At 42.8% G+C, this 25,891-nt stretch overlaps 1 protein-coding gene across 1 annotated transcript; it reads left to right on the plus strand.

The window, feature by feature from the left end:
• Nucleotides 1–4,123: 4,123 nt before the first annotated feature.
• Nucleotides 4,124–23,038, plus strand: chrna11 (cholinergic receptor, nicotinic, alpha 11; the record flags this gene model as incomplete). Its single annotated transcript, XM_084165195.1, has 10 exons — nt 4,124–4,283; nt 6,448–6,587; nt 6,799–6,843; nt 7,370–7,479; nt 7,597–7,676; nt 15,003–15,170; nt 15,310–15,504; nt 17,263–17,349; nt 17,692–17,801; nt 22,307–23,038. 10 exons carry the CDS (start codon nt 4,124–4,126, stop codon nt 23,036–23,038), a joined length of 1,827 nt encoding a protein of 608 aa, XP_084021321.1.
• Nucleotides 23,039–25,891: the final 2,853 nt, after the last annotated feature.

Below are 25,891 nucleotides of genomic sequence, written 5' to 3' on the forward strand. Positions count from 1 at the left end.
CCCAAAACACTACAGTTTACTTCCCATTGCTCCACTATGCTGTCTATATATAGAACAGGAATCCAACAGGCACACCAAAGAGACAGACTCAACCTCATGTATTAGAATCATCCTTAGTGAAGATAAGAACCATTAGAACAAGGACCACTCAAATCTAGATAGTAGCCTACTAGAAGGATGCAATGAGACAGGTGAAAGGCATTCGTCAAAAGATAATCCATCAGGAAAAGGCTACTTTGAAAAGTGAGAAGTCAAGGCCGCAGATACAGTGAGGGAAAAAAGTATTTGATCCCCTGCTGATTTTGTACGTTTGCCCACTGACAAAGAAATGATCAGTCTATAATTTTAATGGTAGGTTTATTTGAACAGTGAGAGACAGAATAACAACAACAAAATCCAGAAAAACGCATGTCAAAAATGTTATAAATTGATTTGCATTATAATGAGGGAAATAAGTATTTGACCCCTCTGCAAAACATGACTTAGTACTTGGTGGCAAAACCCTTGTTGGCAATCACAGAGGTCAGACGTTTCTTGTAGTTGGCCACCAGGTTTGCACACATCTCAGGAGGGATTTTGTCCCACTCCTCTTTGCTGATCTTCTCCAAGTCATTAAGGTTTCGAGGCTGACGTTTGGCAACTCGAACCTTCAGCTCCCTCCACAGATTTTCTATGGGATTAAGGTCTGGAGACTGGCAAGGCCACTCCAGGACCTTAATGTGCTTCTTCTTGAGCCACTCCTTTGTTGCCTTGGCCGTGTGTTTTGGGTCATTGTCATGCTGGAATACCCATCCACGACCAATTTTCAATGCCCTGACTGAGGGAAGGAGGTTCTCACCCAAGATTTGACGGTACATGGCCCCGTCCATCGTCCCTTTGATGCGGTGAAGTTGCCCTGTCCCCTTAGCAGAAAAACACCCCCAAAGCATAATGTTTCCACCTCTATGTTTGACGGTGGGGATGGTGTTCTTGGGGTCATAGGCAGCATTCCTCCTCCTCCAAACACGGCGAGTTGAGTTGATGCCAAAGAGCTCAATTTTGGTCTCATCTGACCACAACACTTTCACCCAGTTCTCTTCTGAATCATTCAGATGTTCATTGGCAAACTTCAGACGGGCATGTATATGTGCTTTCTTGAGCAGGGGGACCTTGCGGGTGCCGCAGGATTTCAGTCCTTCACGGCGTAGTGTATTACCAATTGTTTTCTTTGTGACTATGGTCCGAGCTGCCTTGAGATCATTGACAAGATCCTCCCATGTAGTTCTGGGCTGATTCCTCATCGTTCTCATGATCATTGCAACTCCACGAGGTGAGATCTTGCATGGAGCCCCAGGCCGAGGGAGATTGACAGTTCTTTTGTGTTTCTTCCATTTGCGAATAATCGCACCAACTGTTGTCACCTTTTCACCAAGCTGCTTGGCGATGGTCTTGTAGCCCATTCCAGCCTTGTGTAGGTCTACAATCTTGTCCCTGACATCCTTGGAGAGCTCTTTGGTCTTGGCCATGGTGGAGAGTTTGGAATCTGATTGATTGATTGCTTCTGTGGACAGGTGTCTTTTATACAGGTCACAAACTGAGATTAGGAGCACTCCCTTTAAGCGTGTGCTCCTAATCTCAGCTCATTTCCTGTATAAATGACACCTGGGAGCCAGAAATCTTTCTGATTGAGAGGGGGTCAAATACTTATTTCCCTCATTAAAATGCAAATCAATTTATAACATTTTTGACATGCGTTTTTCTGGATTTTTTTGTTGTTATTCTGTCTCTCACTGTTCAAATAAACCTACCATTAAAATGATAGACTGATCATTTCTTTGTCAGTGGGCAAACGTACAAAACCAGCAGGGGATCAAATAAATTTTTCCCTCACTGTATATGATAATATACTTGTTGTTGATAATACCCTATTAAGTGGGAGTCGTCAGCAGAGTATAACGCCCTAATCCAATCAAGAGAGTATTTAAAAACACACAGCACAATGACTAATGGTGTGCGTCCCAAACGGCACCCTATTCCCTATATTGTGCAGTACTTTTGACCAGAGCCGTATGGGCCCTGGTCAAAAGTAGTGCACTACATAGGGATTGGGTTGCAATTTGGGACCAAACCATGGTTCCATTGTGAGAGGCCAGGTAGCACTCAGTAATCAATGGGATTAACTATTCTTCCCTAGAGAAATCATCACCAGCAGCATCCACGTGTTCTTCATCATGAAAATTATTTTATTTATTCAGCTTCCCTATTAATTGTTATTTTTCATGAGCAATTGTTTTACAAAAGCCACTCCTCATTGTTTTCATATTCTTTATCATTCTCTTGATCGTCTCCTCCTCATCATTACCCTCCTCCTCCCCTCATCACAGGTTGGTCAGAAATAGTTATCTTTACCCTGAATGTAGTTCTTGTATTAACCACCAGATGTCACACACACCCTAGTGGCTGACAAGCATATTTTTATGAGGCGTCATGGTTTTGATTTTGGCACAATAATAGTGCACAATAGGACAGGCACCGTATTTGACACCATATTTTAATCAGACTTTAGTTCATTCTGTATATATTGAAATTATGGAGGTATGTAGATTCAACAGGAATCTTCTCACATGGCCTATTACAGTTGTGCACCATACAAGTAACTGCCAAAATAAAGGAAATACTTGAGTAAATGAGGGATACAAGGAAAGCAGGTGCTTCCACACAGGTGTGGTTCCTGAGTTAATTAAGCAATTTAAATTAAAACATCCCATCATGCTTAGGGTCATGTATAAAAATGCCCTGTTGCCCATTATTTTGGAGACCATGGCTAGAAGAAGAGATCTCAGTAACTTTGAAAGAGGGGTCTTAAAAGAGCATAGGGGGTTTAAAGGGTGTGTGTGTCTCAGTCACCAGATCTCAATCCAATTGAACACTTACAGGAGATTCTGGAGGGGTGCCTGAAACAGCGTTTTCCACCACCATCAACAAAACACCATATTATAGAATTTCTTGTGGAAGAATGGTGTCGTATGGTTCAAGACACTTGTAGAATCTATGTCAAGGCACATTGAAGCTGTTCTGGTGGCTCGTCATGGCCCAACGCCCTATTAATACACTTTATGTTGGTGCTTCCTTTACTTTGGCAGCTACCTGTATATCCATGTTGTTTCATGCTTGGTGCAGTTTTCTTTACTTCACCGATACCAATGCTTTCTTCCCCCAATTCTACGGGCCATTCTTCATTGTGTGCACCCATGCGTGAATCTGTGCCTCTAGGGCACACGGGATGCCTGACAACCCCCCATAAGCCGTGGATAGCGAAGGGCAGCAGAAGTAATAGGGTATTCTATTATACAGTCCGTCCCTTTCTCCCTCTTTCTTTCTCTCTCTGTTTCTCTCCTCTTCCCTGCATCAGCACTTCATGAGGACGAATGATGAGTGGAGTCTAACTATGCACATTCCTGGGCCCCCATGCAGAGCCCAGCACTTTCTCAATTAGACAAATCCATCCCTCCTGCTGATTCAACTCCCCCCTCATTGACGGAGCTACTTCCCCACCACACCACACACAACCCAGCCAAATCACTCACCTATCTATCACCTCGCTCACTCACACACAGACTAGTTCTCCTCTCCATCAGCTCTCTGCTCCAGCAGACTGTGTATATCACACTGCAGCACAGACAAATCTGGAGATTGGACCCAAGAGGCATATTGGTACACACACGAAATTAATGGAATAGATACAAATATTCTGTAATATTGTCAATGAAGATGTTGACACAAATCAATCAGGTGGGACTATTTTTCTCAAAAAGGTCAGTTGAGGCAGATATAGGCTCCCCCTTCCTCTCTTTTTTCCCTCTTCCACATCCCTTATTTCCTCTCACGCTTTCCTTCTAGACTCCACCTCCCAGGGAAGCAGAGGGACACGGTAAGGGAGGGGGGATAAGGAGAGAGAGAGCAACAGAGAAAAGGGGGGGGGGCGGCTGGCTTGTCTAGAATCAGTTGTTTTTTTCCTCCACTCATTCACTGCATTTTTCCCGACGGCGTGTACCAACTTAGGCTCCGTACCTCACTGCCTGCCACCCATCTCTCTGTCCTTCTCTCTCTGATTCACTTCTTCATTTCTTCTGATACTCTGTGGATGCGAATCAGGGAAATTCCAGCCTCTGAATCCAATCTTCCTGTCTGTGCCTCTTCTCCTCTTATCCCCATCTCAGCTGCACTCTTCTCTGATCCCTATCCATTAGAAATGTGGTGCTTTGTGGTTCTGGTTCTCTGTGGATTCTCTGCTTTGGTCCAGGGTAGGTCTGCCTCTCTATTTACTCTCTCTGACTACATTGAAAGATTAGAGTTACAAAGCCAGATGGAAAGACTAGGAAAAGATCACTGGAAAAGAGTAGAGGATGAATGAGAAGTGCATGTGTATGTGTATTTTTGCGTTCTCTCAGTGTTTGTGCTCTTGTTTTATGTTTGTCTGTGTGTACATGCCTACCTGTGTGCATAGTTAATACAGTAGTCTACATCTGTTAATCAGAGCCTGATGTGATGTGGTGCTCAATGTAAAATACATGTTGTCTATTGTGGGGAACGACATAAAAAGAAAGAGAGTCAGTTTATAAATTGAGAGAGATGGGGATAAATGCTTTACAAGGGAAGAATTTTATGCTGCAATCATAACCCTCTATTTCCTCAAAATCTCTGTGGACAGAGAGTGCAGTATCTATGGGATTGAACCAGCAGGGAACAGACAATTGTTAATGGTGTTCACATCAATTGAATGGTGTCATTTCAATTGAACACCATTATAGATCTGGTTCGATCTTGCTTCCTTGTTATGCTGTTATGGACATGTTTCTGTAGCAGAGAGAGTAGATACGCTGTAAGCAGCAGAAGAGATATGTTGCTAAGGGAAAGGAAAGGTATTACTACAGTATATCAGAGGCTGCTTGCCATGGGACTAGGTAAAGAGATAGTGAACTTTCCTCTCAATGCAAAATCGTGAATAATTTCCAGACCGTAACCTTTTGTAGAGATTCTTGTTAATTTCCCAGTGAAACCTGATTCTCCTTGGGCTATTGACACACAGTGGTAAAGGATAACAGCAACAGCTAGAAGTACACAGACCACTGAAAGCGCTCTTAACGTCTGTTTGTACACCAAATGACACACAACAGTTAAACACATATCGGGCAACATAACAGCTACAGTTATGGGCCTATGAGGTTAAAAGCTAAAAGCAAATACAGCTGCCAAAACCATACACAATATCTAGAAGCTGACAAAAGATGCTAAGTCGACATCAAAAATATTAAAAACCCACAGACTTTAGTTAGAAGCATGCACAACAGTAATGTATCATTACGAAAGTTCTAAGGCAGTGCAAGATGGTGGTCCTACAGTAGTTGAAAGCACAGGAGGCTGCTGAGGGGAGGACGATTCATAATAATGGCTGGAATGGAGTAAATGGAATGGTATCAACCTGATGGAAACCATGCTTGATGTGTTTGATACCATTCCATTAATTCCATTCCCGCCATTACTTTCAGCTCGTCCTCCTAATTTGAGTAACAAAATAGAAACACATCCAAGATATAATTGTCAGTAAAATTCTACATTTCTAAATGAGTCACAACACTTTCTTGAAACAAATCCTTACCATGCCTTATTTAATGATTCACACTGCATTCTTGTTTAAATTTGTAGTGCTTCAGGGATTTTACACTTACAAAACTGCTTGATTATTCATTAATTAGGTGTTCTTGCTGAAAGCAAAGCACAACTTTAGAAACTATTCATACTTATTATTATTCTCCTTCCGCTCTCATAAAAGCTACCAACACCAAAACAACTTTAAAACGTGCAAGCTGACTGTGCTTGAAAGAAACTTGTTGATACTACTGATACTTTTCACACTACAACAACATTTGCATAAATTCCAATGCATTTCAATGGCCATAGGTTAACATGGGAGAAGTTTGGACCGTAACTAGTCTTAAACCGTTTAAGCTAGAAACATTGTTTAAACTTTAAAATTTGCTGACCAGTCTGGAATGGTGTGCTTGTCAACAGCTTTTGATACAATTTACACTTTTTGAACAATAACTGTTTCAAATATGCATAAAAGCTCCATAGGCTTGAATAGGAAGTATTTGGATACACCACTGCTCCTGAACCGTTAAAGCTACCAACACCAAAACAACTTTATAGCATGCAGACTGGTCCTGGTACTGTTGCTTGAAAAAAACGTTGATACTAATGAGACTTTTCACACTACAACCATATTTGCATACATTTAAATGCATTTTAGGAGCCATTGACTTGAATGGGAAAAATTCTGGTCGCTAAGCTAGAAATGCCATTCAAACTTTAAAATGTTTTTTTGATACCTAATGTTTCTATCGCCTCTCTTCTGAAATCTCCTGCTCTCCTTTTCTTCCATCTCCCTCTCCTCCGTTCTTCTCTCAGTGTCGGTGCAGGGCCCTCACCAGAGGACCCTGTTGAAGAACCTATTGAAGGACTACAATCGTATGGAGAGGCCGGTGGGCAACGATTCACACTCCCTCACCGTCTTCTTCACTATCAGTCTGATGCAGATCATGGATGTGGTAGGGTTCAATGTTCAGATTCCATTTACGTTATTTTATCTGTTTGCCTACCTATCTGTTGGTGCCTTCGTCTATACCTGTGCCGCCTGCCTGATCTGTAAAAGTAAATATTCCACTGCACCTAAAAAAAACAATTATTTTGAGTCAGGTCTCTCAATATACAGTAGGTCGTCAGAATAAGAATTTACTTAAAAAGATTCACATCTTACAGGATGAGAAGAATCAGGTCCTCACCACTAACATCTGGCTTCGGATGGTAAGCACAGCACAGCTTCAAGTAAGAGTATACAGCTGTCGAAGTGAGAGTGAATGTATTGTATCGCTCTCAGGGGACCTTCTCAGTTATACACTGAGTGTACAAAACATTAAGGACACTTGCTCTTCCCATGACAGACTGACCACATGAATCCAGGTGAAAGCTATGATCCCTTATTGATGTCACTTGTTAAACCCACTTCAATCAGCGTAGATAAAGGGGAGGAGACAGGTTAAAGATGGATTTTTAAGCCTTGAGACAATTGAGAAATGGATTGTGTATGTGTGCCATTCAGAGGGTGAATGAGCAAGACAAAATATTTAAGTACCTTTGAATGGGGTATGGTAGTAGGTGCCCTTGTAGAGTCCATGCCCTGATGAATTTAGGTTGTTCTGAGGGAAAAAGTGGGGGGGTGCAACTCAATATTAGGAAGGTGTCCTTAATGTTTTGTACACTCAGTGTATATTCAGTTCACGTTGAATTCAATTGCCTTGTCCAATATATCCAGTTTGAGTCTGTCTTCCAGAGCTGGTTTGATCATTATCTTCAGTGGAACCAGTCTAAATACCCTGGAGTGAAAAACCTTCGGTTCACAACTGACCAGGTGTGGACGCCAGACATCCTCCTCTATAACAGGTAATACACCTATAGTCATATCACGTTGTCATGCCTCACATTTACATGCATGTCTTTTCTGCTTTTAAAACACTACTGTCCAGAGTTCGATCCACCCTTTCCTTTCTCCTTTCTCAGTGCAGACGATGACTTTGACTCTGCCTTCAAGACCAATGTGCTGGTCAACTCCAGTGGCTTTGCAGAGTATCTCCCTCCAGGTGAGTCCCTTTCTCTTTCTCACTCTGTATATATATATATATATATATATACAGTGGGGAAAAAAAGTATTTAGTCAGCCACCAATTGTGCAAGTTCTCCCACTTAAAAAGATGAGAGAGGCCTGTAATTTTCATCATAGGTACACGTCAACTATGACAGACAAAATGAGAAAAGAAAATCCAGAAAATCACATTGTAGGATTTTTTATGAATTTATATGCAAATTATGGTGGAAAATAAGTATTTGGTCAATAACAAAAGTTTCTCTATACTTTGTTATATACCCTTTGTTGGCAATGACACAGGTCAAACGTTTTCTGTAAGTCTTCACAAGGTTTTCACACACTGTTGCTGGTATTTTGGCCCATTCCTCCATGCAGATCTCCTCTAGAGCAGTGATGTTTTGGGGCTGTCGCTGGGCAACACGGACTTTCAACTCCCTCCAAAGATTTTCTATGGGGTTGAGATCTGGAGACTGGCTAGGCCACTCCAGGACCTTGAAATGCTTCTTACGAAGCCACTCCTTTGTTGCCCGGGTGGTGTGTTTGGGATCATTGTCATGCTGAAAGACCCAGCCACGTTTCATCTTCAATGCCCTTGCTGATGGAAGGAGGTTTTCACTCAAAATCTCACGATACATGGCCCCATTCATTCTTTCCTTTACACGGATCAGTCGTCCTGGTCCCTTTGCAGAAAAACAGCCCCAAAGCATGATGTTTCCACCCCCATGCTTCACAGTAGGTATGGTGTTCTTTGGATGCAACTCAGCATTCTTTGTCCTCCAAACACAACGAGTTGAGTTTTTACCAAAAAGTTATATTTTGGTTTCATCTGACCATATGACATTCTCCCAATCCTCTTCTGGATCATCCAAATGCACTCTAGCAAGCTTCAGACGGGCCTGGACATGTACTGGCTTAAGCAGGGGGACACGTCTGGCACTGCAGGATTTGAGCGTAGTGTGTTACTGATGGTAGGCTTTGTTACTTTGGTCCCAGCTCTCTGCAGGTCATTCACTAGGTCCCCCCGTGTGGTTCTGGGATTTTTGCTCACCGTTCTTGTGATCATTTTGACCCCACGGGGTGAGATCTTGCGTGGAGCCCCAGATCGAGGGAGATTATCAGTGGTCTTGTATGTCTTCCATTTCCTAATAATTGCTCCCACAGTTGATTTCTTCAAACCAAGCTGCTTACCTATTGCAGATTCAGTCTTCCCAGCCTGGTGCAGGTCTACAATTTTGTTTCTGGTGTCCTTTGACAGCTCTTTGGTCTTGGCCATAGTGGAGTTTGGAGTGTGACTGTTTGAGGTTGTGGACAGGTGTCTTTTATACTGATAACAAGTTCAAACAGGTGCCATTAATACAGGTAACGAGTGGAGGACAGAGGAGCCTCTTAAAGAAGAAGTTACAGGTCTGTGAGAGCCAGAAATCTTGCTTGTTTGTAGGTGACCAAATACTTATTTTCCACCATAATTTGCAAATAAATTCATTAAAAATCCTACAATGTGATTTTCTGGATTTTTTTTCCTCAATTTGTCTGTCAAAGTTGACGTGTACCTATGATGAAAATTACAGGCCTCTCTCATCTTTTTAAGTGGGAGAACTTGCACAATTGGTGGCTGACTAAATACTTTTTTCCCCCACTGTATATATATATATATATATATATATATATATATACAGTGAGGGAAAAAAGTATTTGATCCCCTGCTGATGTTGTACGTTTGCCCACTGACAAAGAAATTATCAGTCTATAATTTTAATGGTAGGTTTATTTGAACAGTGAGAGACAGAATAACAACAAAAAAATCCAGAAAGACGCATGTCAAAAATGTTATAAATTGATTTGCATTTTAATGAGGGAAATAAGTATTTGATCCCCTCTCAATCAGAAAGATTTCTGGCTCCCAGGTGTCTTTTATACAGGAAACGAGCTGAGATTAGGAGCACACTCTTAATGCTCCTACTCTCAGCTTGTTACCTGTATAAAAGACACCTGTCCGCAGAAGCAATCAATCAATCAGATTCCAAACTCTCCACCATGGCCAAGACCAAAGAGCTCTCCAAGGATGTCAGGGACAATATTGTAGACTTTCACAAGGCTGGAATGGGCTACAAGACCATCGCCAAGCAGCTTGGTGAGAAGGTGACAACAGTTGGTACGATTATTCGCAAATGGAAGAAACACAAAATAACTGTCAATCTCCCTCGACCTGGGGCTCCATGCAAGATCTCACCTCGTGGAGTTGCAATGATCATGAGAACGGTGAGGAATCAGCCCAGAACTACACGGGAGGATCTTGTCAATGATCTCAAGGCAGCTGGGACCATAGTCACCAAGAAAACAATTGGTAACACACTACGCCGTGAAGGACTGAAATCCTGCAGCGCCCGCAAGGTCCCCCTGCTCAAGAAAGCACATATACATGCCCGTCTGAAGTTTGCTAATGAACATCTGAATGATTCAGAGGAGAACTGGGTGAAAGTGGTGGTCAGATGAGACCAAAATGGAGCACTTTGGCATCAACTCAACTCGCCGTGTTTGGAGGAGGAGGAATGCTGCCTATGACCCCAAGAACACCATCCCCACCGTCAAACATGGAGGTGGAAACATTATGCTTTGGGGGTGTTTTTCTGCTAAGGGGACAGGACAACTTCACCGCATCAAAGGGACGATGGATGGGGCCATGTACCGTCAAATCTTGGGTGAGAACCTTCTTCCCTCGTGGATGGGTATTCCAGCATGAAAATGACCCAAAACACACGGCCAAGGCAACAAAGGAGTGGCTCAAGAAGAAGCACATTAAGGTCCTGGAGTGGCCTAGCCAGTCTCCAGACCTTAATCCCATAGAAAATCTGTGGAGGGAGCTGTAGGTTCGAAACCTTAATGACTTGGAGAAGATCTGCAAAGAGGAGTGGGACAAAATCCCTCCTGAGATATGTGCAAACCTGGTGGCCAACTACAAGAAACGTCTGACCTCTGTGATTGCCAACAAGGGTTTTGCCACCAAGTACTAAGTCATGTTTTGCAGAGGGGTCAAATACTTATTTCCCTCATTAAAATGCAAATCAATTTATAACATGCGTTTTTCTGGATTTTGTTGTTGTTATTCTGTCTCTCACTGTTCAAATAAACCTACCATTAAAATTATAGACTGATCATTTCTTTGTCAGTGGGCAAACGTACAAAATCAGCAGGGGATCAAATACTTTTTTCCCTCACTGTATAGCTCAGATGTGACACATTGTGTTTTGGTGGGATGGTGTTTAAAGGAAAAGGGAAGAAATAGGTGTGGGTGGTTGGTAATGTTTGGGAATAGTTTTTATAGCTCAGATGTGATGCATGGTGTTTTGGTGGGATGGTGTCTAGGATGGTGTCCCAAATGGCACCCTATATCTTACATCAGGGGTAGGCAACCCTGGTCCTGCAGGCACTTCATGTTTTGGATTTAACCGATTGGGAAGACCAGGTGTGTTGAATTTAGGCAACCATTGAACTGATCAATTAGCTCATTTGGTCAGGTGTGGTGCCTAGTTGGAACAAAATCCTGCAGTACTCCAGGAACAGGGTTGGCTACCCCTGCCCTACATAGTGCACTACTTTTGACCAGAGCCCAAAAGTGCACTATATAGGAAATAGGGTGCCGTTTGGGACAAACACTAAGGGAAAGGAAGGAAATAGGTTTTTGAAGGCTGGAGTGATCCATCTTGTTTCCTGTGCAGAGGTTGTTTTTCAAGGGATTCTCCAGAGTTTTAAGATATATTTTTAGAAGTAAAGAATCTTGAGATAAGTTGCAGTTTGAGGGCATTTTGTGTCAAGGAATGTTGCTTGTCGGATCAGCTTTTAGAGTAACCTAATTGTTAGCTTAGAGGATCTGTTACAGAGCTGCAGGAGAGCAGTGAATTGCAAATGGAGGTAAATGTAGCTAGAGAAAATAATGAGTTACTACAAAGCCCTTGCCGCAGAGCAAAGAGGTGCAGTTGTAAGGAAATTGCATGAGTTTGAGAGTTGTAAGTTGTATTTTGGACTGTTCATTGTTTACAATTTCATGACCACATGCCTTTCCGGCTCAGCGGGAGACTATAAATCAAATCAAATTGTATTTGTCACATGCGCCGAATACAACAAGTGTAGACCTTACCGTGAAATGCTTACTTACAAGCCCTTAACCAACAATGCAGTTTATTTGAAAGTAAAAAATATTTGCTAAAAAAATAACACAATAAATAACAAAGCTATATACAGGGGGTACCAGATCGAATCAATGTGCGGGGGTACAGGTTAGTTGAGGTAGTTGAGGTATTATGTACATGTAGGTAGGGGTAAAGTGAATATGCATAGATAATAAACAGAGAGTAGCAACAGCATAAAAAGGGGGTCAATGTAAATAGTCCGGGTAGCCAATTGATTTACTGTTTAGATGTCTTATGGCTTGAGGCTAGAAGCTATTAGGGGCCTTTTGGACCTAGACTTGGTGCTCCGGTACAGCTTTCCGTACGGTAGCAGAGAGAACAGTCTATGACTTGGGTGGCTGGAGTCTTTGACCATTTCTTTAGCCTTCCTCTGACACCGCCTGGTATAGAGGTCCTGGATGGCAGGAAGCTTGGCCCCAGTGATGTACTGGGCTGTACGCACTACCCTCTGTAGCGCCTTGCGGTTGGATGCTGAGCAGTTGCCGTACCAAGCGGTGATGCGGTCGGATGCTGAACAGTTGCCAAACCAAGCAAAGTATGCAATTGAGATTCTCCCAATGAGTACTGTACATTTCAGGAGAAAGGGGATATATTGGGACGCACCCAGAGAGTGCCATATAGAGTGACACTGATCTCTACTCTGGAGATGCCATTATGTGTGATTCCCCAAAAAACGATAGAATGAAACTCCATTTTAAATCTTGCATTAGACATTTTATGTTTATGTGATGACTAAGTTTTATAATCAATACTGGATTTAATTTAGTATTGGTTTGATCGTTAACTTCTGGTTGCATAGTGGAAAATCAGCTAATCCATTCAAATTGCTTTTCAGCCCTTTTGTTTTTTTAAGGCCTCATTTGCATGTCTTCTGACTCATAATTAATGTTTTTTAGTGCTGTTTGGAAGACTACTATGGCATTTTGGTTGTGTGCTCTACTGGAAAACTCAATAGGGTTAATTTGTTCATTTCAGTAATTGCTTTGCTTAAGTTTGCCAGCGATCTCTGTGTGCATAAGTCGTGTAGTACTTTGTGTGTCATCTCTGTGTGTGTGTGTGTGTGTGTGTGTGTTTCCCCCTGTGTGCACTAATAATGTAGTACTTTGTGTGTCATCTCTGTGTCTGTGTGTTTCTGTATAATGAAAAGGTTGATCAGTTGTCTGCAGAGTAGAGATCAATGTCACTCTCTATATGGCACTATATCTCCTTTCTCCTGAAGTGTACTCATTGGGAGAATCTCAATTGCATACTCCTCGCGTCCTCTCTCCTCACCTCCTTTTCAAAACCCACTGGATGAGAAAGCCAGAGGTCCCTCCCATCTGACCTTCTCCTCCAATGGGTTTTGAGAAGGCGGAGAGGAGAGAGGACCCGAGGAGTGTGCAATTGAGATTCTCCTCCTCACTACTTCACACAAATCTTAAAGTATTGGATTGGTGGAGGCAGCGGACAGAAAATAAGGAATTTACACCAGTCATTTCCTTTCAAATCAGTGAAGTGAACAAGTGCACACTTTGGAAGGAAGGACAGATAATTGAGATGTAGCCATTCACTCTTGAACTGTTTTTCTGTGTACTGACCCCTCCTCCAGAGTGCTTAAAGATAGGTGCCAGAACAAGAAGATACAGTGCATTCGGAAAGTATTCAGACCCCTTGACTTTTTCCACATTTTGTTACGTTACTGCCTTATTCTAAAATATATTAAAATTGTTTTCCCCCCCCTCAATCTAGACACAATACTCCATAATGACAAAGCAAAAACAGGTTTTTAGAAATGTTTGCAAATTTATTAAAAATAAAAAACGGAAATATCACATTTATATAAGTATTCAGACCCTTTACTCAGTACTTTGTTGAAGCACCTTTGGCAGCGATTACAGTCTCGAGTTTCTCCCGTTCTTCTATGCAGATCCTCTCAAGCTCTTTCAGATTGGATGGGGAGCGTTGCTGCACAGCTATTTTCAGTTCTCGCCAGAGATTTTCGATCGGGTTCAAGTCCGGGCTCTGGCTGGGTCACTCAAGGACATTCAGAGACTTGTCTTGGCTGTGTGCTTAGGGTCGTTGTCCTGTTGGAAGGTGAACCTTCACCCCAGTCTGAGGTCCTGAGTGCTCTGGAGCAGGTTTTCATCAAGGATCTCTCTGTACTTTGCTACGTTCATCTTTCCCTCGATCCTGACTAGTCTCCCAGTCCCTGCCGCTGAAAAACATCCCCAAAGCATGATGCTGCCACCACCATGCTTCACCGTAGGGATGGTGCCAGTTTTCTTCCAGACATGGCATTCAGGCCAAAATCTTGTTTCTCATGGTTTGAGAGTCCTTTAGGTGCCTTTTGGCAAACTCCAAGCGGGCTATCATGTGCCTTTTTACCGAGGAGTGGATTCCGTCTGGCCACTCTACCATAAAGGCCTGATTGGTGGAGTGCTGCAGAGATGGTTGTCCTTCTGGAAGGTTCTCCCATCTCCACAGAGGAACTCTGGAGCTCTATCAGAGTGACCATTGGGTTCTTGGTCACCTCCCTGATGGAGGCCACTGTGTTCTTGGGGACCTTCAATGCTGCAGAAATTTTTTCGTACCCTTCCCCAGATCTGTGCCTCGACACTGCACTGTCAACCGTGGGACTTTATATAGACAGGTGTGTGCCTTTCCAAATCATATCCAATCAATTGAAATTACTACAGGTGGACTCCAAACAAGTTGTAGAAACATCTCAAGGATGATCAATGGAAACAGGATTAACCTGAGCTAAATTTCGAGTCTCATAGCAAAGGGTCTGAATTCTTATGTAAATAAGGTATTTGTTTTTTACTTTTAATAAACTAGCTAAAATTTCTAAAAACCTGTTTTCGCTTTGTCATTATGGGGTGTTGTGTGTAGATTGATGAGAAAAAAACAAATATTTGATCAATTACAGAAAAGGGCTGTAACGTAACAAAATGTGGAAAAAGTGAAGGGGTCTGAATACTTTCCGAATGCACTGTATGTGCAAAGTACATATTTTCTTAGAGTGTGTATGTGGACAACAAGTCAAATGTGTCTCATTCTCTCTTCAAATCCCCCCCGTGCACAGGTGGGTGTCTATATCTCTTGTACTTCACTCTTTGCCTCCCTTTTTATCAATCTCTTTCCCTGTATGTCAGGGATTTTCATGAGCACATGTAACGTGGACGTACGTTGGTTCCCCTTCGACATCCAAAAGTGTGAGATGAAGTTTGGCTCATGGACGTACGATGGCTGGCTGATGGACCTACAAATGAATGATGCCGACATATCCGGGTACATGTCCAACGGGGAGTGGGACCTAGTGGGTGAGTGGGGTTGGAATCACACTCCTACATTTCTGTTATCAATTGCTCAACTACCTTGTCAACTCAACTAAAACTTTTATAAAAATTCCTTCCTCTTTCTTCTCTCCTTTTGTTTTTCTCTCTCACTCACTCTCTCAAGGAGTGCCAGGCACTCGTAGCGAGGTGTTCTATGACTGCTGTAAGGAGCCCTACCCTGATGTGACGTTCGTTGTGACCATCCGCCGGCGTACTCTCTACTACGCTCTAAACTTGCTCATCCCCTGTGTGCTGCTGTCCTCCATGACCCTGCTTATCTTCTTACTGCCTGCCGACTCTGGAGAGAAGATCTCTCTGGGTGAGCAGAGAGGAGAGAACATGATCCAAGAGTGATAGAATAGAATAACCTTCTTTTTCTAGAAGGAACCTAGAGAGGAGAGGATGAGAGGATGGAGGACAGTAGCATGGAGAGGAGGAGAAGTGGAAAGGCATAGGAGAGTATAGGGAGGAATAAGAAGAGGATGGGAGGGGAATAATGGTGACAGGGAAGAAAAGATGACAGGGGATGGAGAGTAGATTGATTCTAGAAAAACTAAAAAGTGGTGGAAAACAAAGAAGACCTAGAAGAAATTTGGGGATGTAAAACATTTTAACCTAATTTGAGGATGCATTACACTGCATTGTATTACACACACCACAGCCAATTAACCTATTGATGTAATTAAGCCCAGGAATTGATTAGGGAGAGAGCTTACACACAGCCTTCCATGAATTCAGCTTGACACCATGCTTGATGAACAGGTTTTAAGGAATTAAGTGCCAAGATACAGCCTGGCTGATACCAGGTTATGTTGTACAACAAAAGCTATGTACCCAATACCCATCGTAGTGTGGAGAGGCTGTTTTTTATATACTCTCATCGAGTCTCATGTTAAGGGTAGAAATGCGCCCAGTTTTGTGCCTTGGCACTGATTGGTTATCACCCCAAAAAATTACCAGAGGGGCGTTGAAAACTCTTGCTGTTTGGATTTGAAAACAAACAGTTGTAAAGCAAGGGGGCAGCGCTCGCGGCCTATTTGTGTGTGGGGTGTTTCAGCGAGAGAGACGTAGAGGGGAACCAACCAGTGTAAAAGCACAGCAACCTTCATTAGAGGCACTATCTGCGTCCCAAATGGCACCTTATTCCCTTTATAGTGTACTACTTTTGACCAGGGCTCACAGGGCTCTGGTCAAAAGTAGTGCAATATATGGGGAACAGGGTGCCATTTGAAATGCATTAATTGTGCCGACAACATCAAAGGAGCCTCCCCAGACAATTAAGTAAGGAGGACTTGGAGTTTGGTATCAACCAGGTTAGCCAAGATGAGCATATGGCTTAAATGAACGCCACTGTCCATTTCTTACTGTGACATTCTTAAAAGTGAATTTCAAATTTCCTCATGACCCTTGAAGGAACATTTGTTTTATCTATTGAGCGAACAGGGCTGACTCACTTGACAGATGTTTGGTTTATCGGCTTGCTTCTGGACAGTACCAGTTATGCCAAGAAAGCACTTGGGTAAAAAAAAAAAAAGTGGGACAGAAGTAATGGGAGGAGATGAAGATTAGATCTGATGAATGAAGATGGAGATGGGAGGGGGTCGGGGGGGCAGAGACAGCCGGGGTAGATGGATTGCTAATATAGGGTGGGTTAGAAGTAATGCTCTACTAAGGGCAATTGAAGAAGAGGAATGTACAAAAGTAATTTCACTTTGGGTACATTACGCTGCCACACTTTGCAATTTGCATCAGATCGAACCAAATCGAATCATATTCAATTGAAATCAATAACCGTTGGCTTGACTGGTAAAGACCATAAAGTATTTGCCAAACGAGATGCCTATAAGAAAGTTTATCTTTACAAATGTGGATTTCTGTAGGCTTGTCCGGGATCAAAACTGAGGCACTGATGTTAATAAATGTGTGATGTGTGGGGAGTTGTGTGTGTTATAAATGTAGTTGTACTGAGTAACACACACATTTCAAAACCCAAGTGCCTAGTCAGTTAGAATGGAGATCGTGCTCAGCATCCACTCACTGTTTTATACATTTTCAATATCTTCCTCTCTCTTTTCAGGTATCACTGTGCTGCTCTCGCTCACTGTCTTCATGTTGCTGGTGGCAGAGATCATGCCAGCCACTTCAGACTCCATCCCTCTGATAGGTGTGTGTGTGTTCTTATGTGTGTGTTAGAGTGTAGAATGTGTGTATGCGCTTGTGTGTGCTTGAAATAATTGCCTCAAATGTTGGTCAGGCCCTGGTGATCTAACCATCTGGTTGTCCTTAAATGTAATTGGCTAAATAAATCGTAGAGATTCGCTGCTGGAAATTATGTACGGTGAGCTCCCTGCAGCTAGACAGATGGCTACTAAAACACAAATCCAGTCCACTAAAGCCCAAGAAAAATGCCAAGTCATGATCAGCAAGCATTATTGTTATTACAAATGGCTTCCTCTCTCTACTCTAATTGTTTTCTCTCTTTCCTGCTTTTTTGCCGACCTTTCAGGACAGTACTTTGCCAGTACTATGATCATTGTTGGGATGTCAGTCATAGCTACAACGGTGGTGCTGCAGTATCATCACCACGACCCAAACGGAGGACAGATGCCCAAATGGGTAAGGCCAGAGCTCATACTGTCCACTCCAGCTAGACAGTTACATTTGACATTTTAGCAGACGCTCTTATCCAGAACAACTTACAGGAGCAATTAGGGTTAAGTGCCTTGCTCACGGGCACAGACATATTTTTTTACCTAGTCGGCTCGGGGATTCGAACCAGAGACCTTTCGGTTACTGGCTCAACGCTATTAACCGCTAGTCTACCACCAGTCATTACTAACTATTAACATTTCCCATAGAAAAACAGCTCTATGCGCTCACCCACCAACCCCTCCGTGGCTGGTCTCCTGGTATATCACAATGCAACAGTTTTTCCCGTTATGGCTAATGCTAACAAGCCAACCCTCTTGGTTTGCCACCCTCCTTTGGTATAGCCATTTCCTCTTTGCTGCAACTGGCAAAACACTTGGCATTTTGGAATAATATTTCTAGATTTTGTATTTTATTTCAAATGTATTTGGGTACATCTTCCCATTGTAAATCAACTAATATGGTAGCTTAATGACTTTAAATAATTTGTACTACTATGATAACATTTTACCACCAGTAGGAGTAGTAACAACAATGACGTAACACCAATGACAAATTTGAGGTAATTTAAGATTTTCTTAAATGGAGGCCACAGATGCTCAAATCTAAGGTCATTAACCCTTAAAAAAGTATTGACCAAAGTGATATGATTAATCATTTTAGTTCAACATTTTGAATACTAATTTTGAATACTTATTTCCCTCATTAAAATGCAAATCAATTTATAACATTTCTGACATGCGTTTTTCTGGATTTTGTTGTTGTTATTCTGTCTCTCACTGTTCAAATCAACCTACCATTAAAATTATAGACTGATCATTTCTTTGTCAGTGGGCAAACGTACAAAATCAGCAGGGGATCAAATACTTTTTTCCCTCACTGTATGATGTGTAACTATTTGTCATTTTAAAGTGTTTTTTTTATGGTTCCAAAGGCGAGAGACGCAAATGCCACTGCAATTCAAAAATGACTCATGCAATACTTGTTGCCACGCTACCTTTGATACCTTAATTGCTACCCTCTTTATCTGCCCTTCACTTCAACTGTCCTAGGTTATTGTTTCAACGTCTCTTTCTAGAATTTTCTCCATCTTTTCATCCTCCAATCTCTCACATCCCTCTGTATTTGTCCTTCTAAACCGCTTATACTAACAATCACTATATCTCCTCACTCCTTCACAGTCTGTCCAAGTTCGCATCAACTGTACCATACCTTTCTGTTGGACCCAACAATACATTGGGTCTGTAGGCTTGTGTTTGACTTACTCAGTTTCTAGCCTTACCCTAGTCTCTCACCTTGTGCAATACCTTGAAGCTTTTCCAAATGCATTTCTCAGCTTCCCCTGTTTGGCGGTATGGCATTTACAGATTAATTGATATCATCAACTCAGAGAATGGGTTTTGGTGAAGGAGAGTGGATGGGTTGCAGATGCTTTATAGATTGGTGCAATCTGCAAGGTCTTCCCACTGATAAATGGCCCACTTTGGGTAGTCAGCTGGCCAATTAGCAATGTAAATGATTGGGGTTCAGAGAAGGGCATCGAACTGGCAACGTTCATAATTGCACACAACAACAACAGACACTATAGCGCCCCACGATGGAGGTGTCACAATACCCATAAAGCCTAATGGTCAAACTGCGAAATAGTTCCAATCGTTTTTCCACCATTCATTTTTCCAATAGGGAATTTTAGAAACACTTAAATTAAGGGCTGTGTTTCATGTAGGCTTACCCTGGCGTGACGTTTTGATAATCATGTAAGTCTCTCTCGGACAAGTTGACTTTTATCAATATATTCTGCTCTATTTACTCTCAAATTCGAAAATGCTATTTAGCATTTAGTACAGTGCATTCGGAAATATTCAGACCCCTTGACTTCTTCCACATTTTGTTACGTTACAGCCTTATTCTAAAATTGATTAAAATAAAAATGTTTCCTCATCAATACCCCACAATGACAAAGTGAAAACAGCACTCTCAGAACATGAGAAACAAGATTCTCTGGTCTGATGAAACAAAAATTGAACTATTTTGCCTGAATGACAATCTTCATGTCTGGAGGAAACCTGGCACCATCCCTACGATGAAGCATGGTGGTGGCAGCATCATGCTGTGGGGATGTTTTTCAGCGGCAGGGACTGAGAGACTAGTCAGGATCGAGGGAAAGATGAACGTAGCAAAGTACAGAGAGATCCTTGATGAAAACCTGCTCCAGAGCGCTCAGAACCTCAGACTGGGGCGATGGTTCACCTTCCAATAGGACAACAACCCTAAGCACACAGCCAAGACAATGCAGGAGTGGCTTCGGGACATGTCTCTGAATGTCCTTGAGTGGCCCAGCCAGAGCCCAGACTTGAACCTGATCGAACATTTACATTTACATACATTTTAGTCATTTAGCAGACGCTCTTATCCAGAGCGACTTACAGTTAGTGAATACATATATATATTTTTTATACTGCCCCCCCCTGGGAAACGAACCCACAACCCTGGCGTTGCAAACACCATGCTCTATCAACTGAGCTACATCCCTGCCGGCCATTCCCTCCCCTACCCTGGACGACGCTGGGCCAATTGTGCGCCGCCCATGAGTCTCCCGGTCGCGGCCGGCTGCGACAGAGCCTGGAGAGACCTGAAAATAGCTGTGCAGCGACGCTCCCCATCCAACCTGACAGAGCATGAGAGGATCTGCAGAGAAGAATAGGAGAAACTCCCGAAATACAGGTGTGCCAAGCTTGTAGCGTCATACCCAAGAAGACTTGAGGCTGTAATCGCTGCCAAAGGTGCTTCAACAAAGTACTGAGTAAAGGGTCTGAATACTTATGTAAATGTGATATTTAATTTAAATGTTTAATACATTTGCTAAAATGTCTAAAAACGTGCGTTTGACATGTCATTATGGGTTATTGTGTGTGTAGATTCATGAGGGGGAAAAAACGATTTAATCCATTTTAGAATAAGGCTGTAACGTAACAAAATGTGGAAAAAGTCGAGGGGTCTGAATACTTTCCGAATGCACTGTAGACATCATGCAAGACTACAAATCTCTGCAAGCTCCTGCACGTCATCTCTGACACCTTCGCTAACAGGTACTGTGTCAATTTAAAACTTGCACAAGACAGTTCACAGAATTGTCAATTTAAATAAATGTAGCCAATTTAATCATTAATAAAATGTAGATAACTTTAGATAGTTAAACCAAGGTAGCAGCGCAGACCAGAAGCAGTGGACTTGAGTGTGTCTGTGTTTGTGTCCTCAAAACTTGCAGTGGGCAGATGATCTGCTGTAACTCATTCAGAACGCAGATCGGCATTTCCTCTTTTTTTTCCTAGCCTCTCTCCGCTTGTTAGATTATGCACATTGATAGCTTGCTAGAAAACATCTTCAAATGATTTACATGTGAGGAGAAATTACGAGTGAAATTATCAAGTGATGAAGAGCAAGCGAATGGAGAGAATACATGTCAAAGTATTACTTTGAAGTTTTGTGATCGGTTCACCAAAGTGAGCGTCGTCCCAAAGCCGGGACTTGGTGAATGGCTCGGTTTTTACAGAGCCGTAGGCAGAATCTTTTAAGATAACATCTTCAAATGATTTACATGTGAGGAGAAATTACTAGTGAAATTATCTCTTGGCGGATTTTAATGTACCGCGTTTTTTACCCCCTACCCCTTTCAGATATAAAGAAAAGACGGTATAAAGAATACGGTATGGTTTTTGTCTATATATAAAAGGGATAAAAGATACCTAAGGGGGAGACAAATGCCTGTGTCTAACTTTAATTCCGTGGTTAGAATTTAAATTAAGCTTTATATCCCCCAAAAGGTTTCCTGCCTTCGGCAATTTTCTAATTCTTGTGCTCATGAAAGTCGTGTTGAATACAAAAGGTCAAGTTGAATGTACCAGCATCCGCACACACCACCCACTGTGTGTCAAGCTTTTACCAGCTGAAAGGTTTTCCACCTAGTGTATTTTCAAGTGCACTTCCCTTTTAAGCTGTAGGTCTATTCCTCACTAGATGTGTTAACCTCCCTTGCTATGTATCTACACTGAGTGTACAAAACATTAAGAACACCTTCCTAATATTGAGTTGAACCCCCCCCCCCCCCCTTGAGCAGGAAAAAACGCACCGTTACAGTTCTTGCCACAAACCCGTACGCCTGGCACCTACTACCATACCCCGTTCAAAGGCACTTAAAATCTTTTGTCTTGCCCATTCACCCTCTGAATGGCACACATACATAATACATTTCTCAATTGTCTCAAGGCTTAAATCCTTCTTTAACCTGTCTCCTCCCCTTCATCGACACTGATTGAAGTGGATTTAACAAGTGACATCAATAAGGGATCATAGCTTTTACCTGGTCAGTCTGTCATGGAAAGAGCAGCTGTTCTTAATGTTTTGTACACTCAGTATATATTATAACATCCTTCTCTGATTGATTCTCACTTCTCTCTTTCTCTTCCTTTCAGGTTAATGTGGTCCTACTGCAGTGGGTAGCATGGTTCCTACGTATGAAGCGCCCAGGGGAGAGTGATGACCCAGAGCGACCACCCTGTGCCCCCCACCTACGGCGCTGCTCCTCAAGCTCCCAAAGTGGTAGCATCCCTAACCCTCCAGACCCCACACTCCACCCGCTCCACCCCCAGAACCTGGCCCCTCTCCAGGCTGGCCCCCTGCACGCGGGTCACCCCCACCTTCACGCCCAGTCCAGCGCCAACAACAATGGAAACCTGCTCTACATCGGCTTCCAGAACCTGGACGAACCCCCACTGCTCCCAGATCACATCCAGAGTTACAGCATCTCGGCCGGGCCTCCTCGAGTAGCAGGCAGCCCCCCTCCCAATCTGCCCCCTCCATTCTGCAGCCCTCCGCCACCCCCCACCCCCAATGCGGACACCGTGGGCTGCCCTAGCACCGTTTCCAGTGGCGGGGGCTTCGGAATGGGGGGCGGAGGACAGTACTCGGCAGGGGGTATAGGCGACCCCCAGCTCCAGGCTATTCTGGAGGAAGTGCGTTACATGGCAGACCGCTTCCGTGAGCAGGATGAGACGGAGAGCGTGGCTGACCAGTGGAAGTTTGCGGCAGCAGTCATCGACCGGCTTTGCCTGGTGGCCTTCAGTGTGTTCAACATCATCTGCACCATCGCCATCCTCATGTCCGCTCCCAACTTTGTGGAGGCCGCCTCCAAGGACTTCTTCTGAGGAAGAAGAGGACGGAGCAGAGGAGGAGGAGAGAGAAAGAGGGAGAAGAGAAGTAGGAGAGAAAGAGCAGGATGTGGAATTATTTGGGGCTCAGTCCAAGAGGGCTATTGTCAGGGACAACAGACCCTCCTGTCAAGATGAGGGGGGTTCTTTGGAGATGCCTATAGTACATCTCAAGATGGTCTATTGAAGTCTCTCTATCAATGACCTCTGATGAAATGGAACAGGGATGAGTTTAAAAAAGAATCCAAAAAGGCATGGTTCAAGGACTGTAGAGGGTGAAGTAAATTATATTGAACTATAAGGCTTTCTCAAAGACCTATAAGAAGTCAAGGTGAGCAGGAAGGGCAAGAAGAAAAGTGGAGTATGGGATAATTCAACCTGAGATTGAGAAGATTGCAGTCCTTACAGAGGGAGAGAGATAAAGAGAGACAGAGGAAGAGACAGATAGATAGGGTTGTCTGATTTACCGGCAGAGAGAAGATAACCCTTCACCCTCAAGTCCCAGAAAAGGCAAAGAAAGACTGCATCATTTACTGAAACGGGGGACTGGGAGGAAGGGGGAGAGACTGACTTTTACAAGGAGAGACAACAAGGAATGAGTGTGTGTGTGAACAGACAGAGGTATTCTCTGATGACAGCGAAGGAGGGCGGGTCCAACAAACTGAACTGGGCTGTGTTAAAGGGAACACTTAGATCTCTGAGATAAACAGAAGAACACATCAGATGAGAGGAATGAAAATAATCTCATCTTTCATTCTGTCTCATGGGCATCAAATTGAAAGGCCTTAAATAACATCGGGTATTTTTCGATCGGTTGAAGCACTAAATTAAGTCCCATTTTCTTCCCCAGGCCCTGTCTGTCAGTGGGTTGCCAGTGTCTACCAATCTCCAGATTATCTCCTTCAGAGTGCAGCACTGCTTGTGATTGGGCAACTGCATTAGTGCGTAATCATCAGTGTAATTGCCAGTAATTGTGTTACAGTGGAGGGTTGATCCAATAATGACCCATCAAACAGTCACCTAATAGAATTTGGCAGGTCCTAATAGAGAAGGCTGATCTCATTGGCTCCAAAGTGAAAGCTTAAAGGATTATTTATTTTTTTCATTAGTCTACTGTTGACACATTCTCAAAATGTTTTGCATGTCAGCAGTCAAGTTTTCAAGATATATGATTTTCAAGAAACAGTCACATCATCATGATGATGCAAGTGACACTTTGCTTCTTGAAAGTCCAATATGTTGAAAACTTGACTGCTGACATGCAAAACATTGTGTCAACAGACTCATGAAAACAATACCAAAATATAGTTTGAGTGGATTTTCCTATAATATACTGTATGTGAGGAACGTGAAGGAAAGAGTGAGCCTCAAACCTCAAGATGAACACACAAATGACTTGATTGGAATAACACTATTGTCATTTTTATATTCTACAATATGGTTGAGAATTTATGGATAATTGATTTTAAAAGACCACAGAGACTCTCTCTCTCATTGTCTAGGGTTAGAAATAATGATTTTTTATTGAAATAATAATTGTGTCTGTCAAAGAATCCTCAATTTGCAGCAATTACAGCCTTCCAGACCTTTGGCATTCTAGTTGTCAATTTGTTGAGGTTATCTGAAGAGATTTCACCCCATGCTTCCTGAAGCATCTCCCACAAGTTGGATTGGCTTGATGGGCACTTCTTCTTACGTACCATACGGTCAAGCTGCTCCCACAACAGCTCAATAGGGATGAGATCCGGTGACTGTGCTGGCCACTCCATTATAGACAGAATACCAGCTGACTGCTTCTTCCCTAAATAGTTCTTGCATAGTTTGGAGCTGTGCTTTGGGTCATTGTCCTGTTGTAGGAGGAAATTGGCTCCAATTAAGCGCCGTCCACAGGGTATGGCATGGTGTTGCAAAATGGAGTGATAGCCTTCCTGCTTCAAGATCCCTTTTACCCTGTACAAATCTTCCACTTTACCACCACCAAAGCACCCCCAGACCATCACATTGCCTCCACCATGTTTGACAGATGGCATCAAGCACTCCTCCAGCATCTTTTCATTTGGTCTGCGTCTCACAAATGTTCTTCTTTGTGATCCGAACACCTCAAACCTTGATTCGTCTGTCCATAACACTTTTTTCCAATCTTCCTCTGTCCAGTGTCTGTGTTCTTTTGCCCATCTGAATCTTTTCTTTTTATTGGCCAGTCTGAGATATGGCTTTTTCTTTGCAACTCTGCCTAGAAGGTCAGCATCCCGGAGTCGCCTCTTCACTGTTGACGTTGAGACTGGTGTTTTGCGGGTACTATTTAATGAAGCTGCCAGTTGAGGACCTATGAGGCGTCTGTTTCTAAACCTAGACACTAATGTATTTGTCCTCTTGCTCAGTTGTGCACCGGGGCCTCCCACTCCTCTTTTTATTCTGGTTAGAGCAAGTTTGCACTGTTCTGTGAAGGGAGTAGTACACCGCGTTGTACGAGATCTTCAGTTTCTTGGCAATTTCTCGAATGGGATAGCCTTCATTTCTCAGAACAAGAATAGACTGACGAGTTTCAGAAGAAAGTTATTTGTTTCTGGCCATTTTGAGCCTGTAATTGAACCCACAATTGCTGATGCTCCAGATACTCAACTAGTCTCAAGAAGGCCAGTTTTTTTACTTCTTTAATCAGCACAACAGTTTTCAGCTGTGCTAACATAATTGCAAAAGGGTTTTCTAATGATCAAATAGCCTTTTAAAATGACAAACCTGGATTAGCAAACACAACGTTCCATTGAAACACAGGACTGATGGTTGCTGATAATGGGCCTCTGTACGCCTATGTAGATATTCCATGAAAAATCAGCCGTTTTCCAGCTA

Source organism: Coregonus lavaretus, assembly GCF_964263955.1.
Source record: "Coregonus lavaretus genome assembly, chromosome: 7".
Lineage (NCBI taxonomy): Eukaryota > Metazoa > Chordata > Actinopteri > Salmoniformes > Salmonidae > Coregonus > Coregonus lavaretus.